General features: G+C 37.3%; 1 protein-coding gene across 1 annotated transcript; it reads left to right on the plus strand.

Annotated features, from left to right (window-relative positions):
- The first annotated feature begins 5,957 nt into the window (after positions 1 to 5,957).
- Positions 5,958 to 7,824, plus strand: LOC135125946 (uncharacterized protein K02A2.6-like). Its single transcript, XM_064051733.1, has 3 exons — positions 5,958 to 6,896; positions 6,948 to 7,749; positions 7,799 to 7,824. Exons 1-3 carry the CDS (start codon positions 5,958 to 5,960, stop codon positions 7,822 to 7,824), a joined length of 1,767 nt encoding a protein of 588 aa, XP_063907803.1.
- Positions 7,825 to 8,345: the final 521 nt, after the last annotated feature.

Raw genomic sequence — 8,345 nt, forward strand, 5'->3', positions numbered from 1 at the left:
CATTTGCACAAATATTTGTCTCAAAATACTGGTCACCGATATTTTACCAGACATGGTGACAACTTATGTACGAAACGACTCAGACTAACTACATCTCAGGACGGTGTTAACTATTTAGCTGTCCAATTCTACAATAAAATTCCTACTACTGTAAGAAACTTGCCTCTGTCCCTTTTTGAAGCAAATGTCAAAAGTTTTTTAATAACAAAATCATACTATGATTTTAAGGATTTCGTACATGATGAACTGCGTGTATAGATTTAATCATTTTTCTTTTGTAAGTTGGACCTGCACATAAAACAATTGTTTTACCCTGTATGAATAAAGTTATTATTATTATTATTATTAAAAAAAAAATAAGCGTGCTACCCTTATGTTTCAACCGAGATTTTACTTTACAAAATTTTGTGTATACCAAATTGGGTTGTGTAGGGTAGATCTTAGTTAGGTTGGTATTGTACGCTGGTACTGTTGACAGTTGGTTGGGGGATTAATAAAGAGACAAGCATGGCGAAAGACGCCGTAACGGATATTAATTAATACCTGGTCCCCTGCAAAGCCAACCACCACATGGTGTCAGGTGGCGGTAAAAAGTGTTAAAGATACACAGTAAACTTGTACCGACGTGTTTTTCAGTGAAACATCGCTGAGACATCGTTAAATAACGAGGTAAACACAATGGCGACTGTTGAAGAACTACAACAAGTGACTCAGTTACAGCAAGCTCTACAAAGATTAGAGAGTAGGCCTCAACACAGTAACACCGAAAATGCAACTAATAATAGCACCATCATTAACACAGTGCCTACACCAGATAGATTTTCGTTCAGCAAAGATGATTGGAAAACTTGGATAACGCATTTCGAACGGTACAGACAAGCCACAAAGATAAATACGGCAAGTGAAAGCTCACAAATAAATTCACTTTTGTTACATACGGGCGCATCAGTGCACTGAAACAGATTTCTCGACATACAGAGAACTAAAAGAGTTCTTCGACAAAAAGTTTACAGGAACAACCAATGTAATATATGCACTGCCCCAAAAAGATTTAATGACTTTATTCGTTAATGTTTGTATTCTTATTTTTGTCAGTATTTAGTTTTTATGTAAACTCATTCATGTTCATTTGTTAAGTTTATTTTATTTGTATTTCTTAAGAAAGGGAGATGTAGGGTAGATCTTAGTTAGGTGGGTATTGTACGTTGGTACTGTTGACAGTTGGTTGGGGGATTAATAAAGAGACAAGCATGGCGAAAGACCCCATAACGGATATTAATTAATACCTGGTCCCCTGCAAAGCCAACCACCACAGGTTGGTCCAATGTAATACTAATAATAAGTGTTGCCTTTAATTTAATCAATAAAATAAATTGACTTCATTAATTTTTTTGAGCCACCTCTTAAGCAAATCTAAAAAATACGAATGGAATGATAAATCACAAGTACAAACTCATCATATTTTTTGCATTTTAGATAGGATTTATTCAGCAAAATTTAGGGGTGACGTCATCAATTTTTTAGGGGGGATGAACAAAAACATTTTGAACAAAAGTTTATCATGCTTATGATAACTTTAAAATATCTCCAAGACTTCAAAGCACTCGGTTTTGTAATTCCTGATTAAATCGATAAAATAAATTCATGCATTCATTAATTTTTTTAAGTCACCCTGTCTATACAAATCCAAAAATATGAATGGAATGATAAATCACAAGTACAGACTCATCATATTTTCTACATTTTAGATAGAATTTATTCAGCAAAATTTTGGGGTGCCGTCATCAATTTTTTAGGGGGATGAACAAATACATTTTGATAAAAAATTTACCATGCTTATAATAACTTTAAAACATCTCCAAGATTTCAAAGCATTCGGTTCTGTAATTCCTGTTTAAACCAATAAAATAAATTCATGCATTCATTAATTTTTTTGAGTCACCTTTATATGCAAATCCAAAAAATATGAATGGAATGATAAATCACAAGTACAGACTCATCATATTTTAAACATTTTAGATAGGATTTATTCACCAAATTTTGTGGTGACGTCATAAATTTTTTAAGGGGGACGACGAAATACATTTTGATAAAAAAATTACCATGCTTATGATAATTTTAAAACATCTTCAAGATTTCAAAGCATTCGGTTTTGTGGTTCCTGAGTAAATCAATAAAATAAATTTTGCGCATTCATTAATTTTTTGAGTCACCCGGTATATGCAAATCCAAAAAATATGAATGGAGTGATATATCACAAGTACAGACGCATCATATTTTGTACATTTTAGATAGGATTTGTTCGGCAAACTTTTGAGTTGACGTCATCAAGTTTTTGGAGGGGATAACCAAATATATTTTCACTAAAGATTTATGATGCTCTTTAGAGCCTTAAAACATCTGCAACATTTGAAAACATTCGGGTTAGCAGATTCAAAATTAAATTGGAAAATGTTGTTTTATAATTTTGATTTTTTTTCCAAAAATCTGGACGTTTCGGGTAAAAACTGTAACGAAGCGAATTTTCGCGGGCCGGAAACCGTGACGCGTACCGCGAGAAACGGGGGTAAATTCGCGATCGCCTCGCCGCCGCGGCGGAAGAAGGGGACTCTGGCCTGAAACTCCAAGGAGTGCGGAAGTGCTGGTGCCGTTTTCTGAGTGAAGAAGAGGTTTTTTGAGAAGTGTGATAAAGTGAGCAGTTCGACCCTCCGACCACCGTAAGTACCTTTTTGAGTCGCCTGCCTGTTTTGTACCGGTTTTGGAATCGCCGCCCCCGAGCGAAAAACCGTGTCACCGTCACCGCGTTTTTTTTTGTCACCGTCGAAAGTCGACACCGTCGTGCACGCGTCGTTACCATCACCGCGCTCCCCTCCCGGGTCGCCGTGCCGTCTTCGCGCGATTTCCAGGTTCAAGGTCGCCGCCCCCAGAGCCCGGAGGAGCTCGGACTGAAGGAACTCGCCGCCCAGGAGGAACGAACGTGCCGGACATTTAATTTAATTTAGTTCGTATAACCGTTTTATATTTATTTAAGTTGCTTAGCCGTAAGTTTTATTATTTTAGACCGTGTAGCTGGTGGCAGGGAATAAACCGTATTTTTGTTATAACACATCCTCGCCGTTTTATTTATTATTTGCGAGTTTCCGCGGCGGCTCATCACCTGAATTCCGTGTCTCCGGCTTTAGACCACCCCGGCGCTCCCTCCCCCGGAGAGGGAGCTGGCGCCCGAGCGACCGCCGTTCCTGATCGAAGGCGCCACCCCCGGCGGCGTGAAGGTAGCCGCATAAGCTTGGTCGACCAGACGTGTTTCTGACATCAGCGATACTAGTCGACCCAAAGCTTGGCACCCAAGTACGCCGCCACCCCATACGTTATCGGCGAGATTCCGGACCGTGCGTCCCATCATCCGGAATTTCGTCGCAAACTCAATTCGGAGTCGTAAACGACATGTGTAGGACTATGTTATTTTATACAATTTAAGACCCATTTACTATGTACAATTTTGAAGTGACGTCATCGCATTAGTGGTGGGGATGATTAGACAAATTTCGGTTAGCGTTTTACTATCTACATGATATTCCTAATATAAGTAGAAAATTTCGTAACAATCGGTCCAGTACTTTCGGAGATTATCTGTCTACGGACAGACAGACGGTAATGGGAGACCTATTTCTTCGTCTTCTATGGGTCATGAAAGATCGAGAAAACGTAAAAGTAGAGAGTCGGGCGACGGACTCGACGGAAGCAGCAGCAACTGCTAGGGAAGGGTACCAAACAAAGTGGTAATTAAAATAAAAAATAAAATAGAAGAATTGAGTAAGTTTACAACAGCAAAGGAAAACAGGAACGTACCTGGTAAAGTTAAAAGTTACGTGAAAGAACTCGCAGGTCTTGTAAATAGACTAGTAAAGGAGATCAAAAATGATCGATCAGTAGACTCTTCTAGTACTGGTGGCACAGTAGGAGAAGAAGCACAGGGAACAGGACATACAAGCCAAGAGAGCGCAAAACAGGTACAGACACAGAATACGGTGAGCGAGTATGAACAGGATAGGATAGGAATAGAAAGACTAAGACTAGTAAAGGAACTAGAGGATACAATAAATGAAAATCAGAAACTAAAAGAAGAAATACTTAATCAAAAATTAAAGAATTCAAGACCTAGAGCGATGGAAGAAGGAACACAGCAAAACCATCCCGTAAAGGGAACAGTTTTCAGAAATGAATTTCTAAAGATAGAACAGAACACGAACGGGATAATTGAAAATAGTAAGAAGGTAAGCGCTCTTCTGCAGAACACGCCTGACACAAGAGTAGAAATAAAGGCATCGATAAAGAAGACGTATCGCAATGTGGAGGCTTTGTCCAGTAGAGTCAGGGAATATAAAGAAGACATTATAGTACAAGAAGTGAGGGGAGCTAAGGTGATAGAAAAGCCAAAAATGCTATCCATGGGAATACAGGTGAAAGGAAGAGAAATTGAAGAGGAGAAGAGGAAAATAAATAATGCCTCAAATAAGAGAATTGAAGAAGCTCTGACAGAAGGGAGCAGATCCCTGGAAACACTCAAAAATATTATGGATCTTGAGTGGCCCAAGCAGATGTATGTGAACACCACAATCGGGGAGAACGTCCCAGCCCAAATATACACTGAGGAAAATGTAGCCTTAATGATTAACCCGAGTGATAACCCAATGATACCAACAGCTTATGCAAGGACGCTCCATGAGTTTACCCGGATAATAGAAAACGGCGTTGTGGAAGGCGAGGGTGAATATGTAACTGCCCATTCACAATGGACATAAGGCATAACAAGTACATAAAGCTTACATAAATACGTAAAGTTGAAACGATGGAAAACGCGTACCCCTGTTCACAGTGGACGAACGTAGTTCTTATGCTTATTAACGTTTTATGTAATCCTTGTGTGCGTACACAAAGTTGAAATAAGTTCAACTTTGTGCACGAATTATGTCAAAATTATGTTAAAATCTAGGGACTTTTGAATGCTACTATTGAATTCCCTTTGACAATTGGCACTTGGCACTTGACACCTTTGATTATATTATATAAATTATAATCAACGGTTCACACTGCGAGTCTGTTCTGTACTGCGAGTTGTCAAGTTCGAATATCGTATGAAATTGTAGGTTAGATATTTTGATTGACTCAGTTTGAGGTTAGCCGTTTCTATGTTTAGCCGGGAGTTATTCCGTTCTGCGTTTGCGCAGTTTAACAATTCTTACAGAGTTCACTCTGTCCACTGTGATCGTAGATAAGTATAAGCCAGACACAAACCAAAAACGTAAATTATGTTATGCGCTCATTCTTATGTCTTATGTCCATTGTGAATGGGCAGTAAGGAAAGATACAGAAATTATGCTTTATACGTTGACGATCTTAAAATATTTAACAACCCTAACAGTAATCGTGATATCATCGCTGGCGACTTAAACATAGTGCTACAATGGTCTGATCTCTGGTTAATCCCAATTAATAAAGAAAAATGTGTTGTTCTTCACTTAGGCGCAAAAAATCCATGCTTAAATTATCACATTAGAAATGTTTCTATTGTAACACTGACAGCTCAGTTAGGTGTTGGTGAGCAGTGTTACAAGTGTTATTGGCATCCCTGCCGTTTAGTGAGAATTAGTTAAGTTGGCAATGACCAACATTAATGTACTGTGTATTTTGGTACTTGTAGAATGTTACACATGTTTAGTTATTAAAGTTATAATTAAAACAAGCCTCTTTCTTATAACAAATGAAACATGGTGTCAGTGTGGGATTAATAATAATGGATTATTACGAAAACGATCAGCCACCTAAACAAATACAACAGATGGATGTATCGTAAGTGCAAGTTCCCAAATTGAGGTTAGGATAACCACGTGCAAATTCAAATACTGCAAATTCACAAAAATCCAAGTCATCTGAAGAAAGTAACAATAAATACTAACATGGCACAAGAAATGGGAATGTTTCGAAGGCCCCCAGAGTTGGATTTTTCAACAAAGGTATCGTTCAAATGGGATTTATGGAAACAACAATTTGAACTTTTTCTAATGGCAATTTCGAAAGAGGACGAGACAGAAAAAAGGAAAATAGCGATCTTTCTCAACGTAGTAGGGGAAGAAGGAGTAAAAATTTACAATTCCTATAAATTAGGTGAGCAAGCAGACTTAACTCTCGCAATTGTTTTAAATAAGTTCGGAGACCATTGCAAACCGAGAAGAAATGTGATCTACGAGAGGTACTGTTTCCTGAAAATAAGACAAAAGGAAGGGCAGAGCTTTGATGCCTACGTAACTGAATTAAAAAATGCAGCGATGAAATGTGAGTATGGAAACCAACAAGACTCCATAATTAGAGATCAAATTATATTCAACGTAAGAGAAACACGTCTACAGGAACAACTAATTAACGAAAAAGATATTACGTTAGAGAAAACACTAGAAAAGTGCAGAAGTGCCGAAATAAGTAAATTCCAAATCAACGAGTTTTCCAAGGGAAATCAGTATCCTATGGCAAATGTGTCAGCGATCAACAAGAAAAAACAACCAATGAAGCAGATGAAAACTGGGAAACCAACTACGAAAATAATTAATAACTGTAGAAATTGTGGACAAGTCAGTCACCCAGTAAATCAATGTCCAGCGTTCAATCAAAAATGTAGGAAATGTAAGAAACCGAACCACTTCGCCAAAGTATGCAGAAGTAAAACCAACAGCAACTATAGCGTCCATGAGGTGGAGAATGAGGAGGTTAATATGAGTAGTTTGCAAATTCTAAATATTAATATTGATGGAATCACTGCGGAAGGAAACACTTGGTACGAAGAAGTGGAAATTCAAGGTCAAAAATTAAATTGCAAAATTGACACTGGTGCTCAAGTATCAGTACTTCCGTATAATGACTTCAAATCACTGAACACGAAGAAGAAATTGTAGCCTACAAATGTCACACTAGTAGCGTATGGAAATAAAAACTTCAAAATTACTCCAGTTGGACAAGTGACACTGAAACTGAAAGTTGGAAATCAAATAGCAGAAGTTAATTTCGTCGTCGTTAACCCTAGTTCTGGTGCTATTCTTGGGTTACAAGATTGTCTAAAATTGCAATTAATTTCCAGATCAACCAAAGTAAATGAGCCACAGAAGTACATTCACGAGTTAACAATGGAAATGGTTACTGAAAAATACAAATCAATCTTCAATGGCATTGGAAAAATTCCAGGAACACATCACATCACTGTAAGCTCAGAAGTCAAGCCAGTAATTAATCCACCAAGACTGGTCCCTTTAAGTCTACATACAAGATTGAAAACAACTTTGGAAAAATTCAGCAAAGAAGGAATCGTCAGCAAAGTCAGCAAACCAACGAAATGGGTGAATAATTTGGTAATCATCGAGAAACCAAATGGTGAACTACGCCTGTGCCTTGATCCAAAAGATCTGAACACTGCAATTCAGAGGGAAATATATCAAATTCAAACACCGGAAACCATCATTGCACAACTAAGCAACAAAGAATATTTTTCCGTCTTCGACATGTGTCAAGGGTTTTGGCAAATTGTTCTGGATGAAGAAAGCTCCGAGTTATGTACGTTCAATACACCTTTTGGTCGATATAAATTCAATCGTCTTCCATTTGGTCTAAAATCCAGTCCAGAGGTATTCCAAAAGAAAAATGAAGAAATGTTTGGAGATATCCCAGGAGCACACGTGTACTTTGATGACATTATAATCTCAGGTGAAGATGAAAGAGCGCATGATCGTAATTTGCAATTGTTTTTAAATAGAGCAGCTCAAAACAATGTTAAATTAAATTCAACCAAAGTTCAATTTAAAGTAAAAACTATTCGTTATTGTGGTCACATTATTAGTAAAAATAGTGTAGCAATGGATTCAAAATTCACTAAAGCAATTATTGAGCTTCAAATTCCTAAAGACAAAAAACATTTGTTAAAATTTCTTGGTATGCTTAAGTATCTAAGTAAATTCATACCGAATATGTCCCAAATTTCAGCTCCATTGCGTGAATTAACTAAAGAAAATACACCATTTCAATGGGATAAAATTCACACAGAAAGTTTCAATAAACTAAAAGCTATTATAGCCAAACCACCAACATTAGGTATATTTACTAGTAATCAACAACTAAAAATACAAACTGATGCCTCAAAAGATGGAGTAGGTGCAGTTTTATTGTCCAATAATCAGCCCATAGCATTTGCATCTGCAGCTTTAAGTTCTAACAAACAAAATTGGGCACAAATTGAAAAGGAAATGTATGCTATTGAATTTGCTTGTAAAAAATTTCATTATTATACCTATGGTAGACATGTT

This window comes from Zophobas morio, unplaced genomic scaffold (genome assembly GCF_036711695.1).
Source record: "Zophobas morio isolate AGI-343-1 ecotype UQ-CSIRO unplaced genomic scaffold, CSIRO_AGI_Zmor_V1 ptg000009l, whole genome shotgun sequence".
Taxonomy (NCBI): Eukaryota; Metazoa; Arthropoda; class Insecta; order Coleoptera; family Tenebrionidae; genus Zophobas; species Zophobas morio.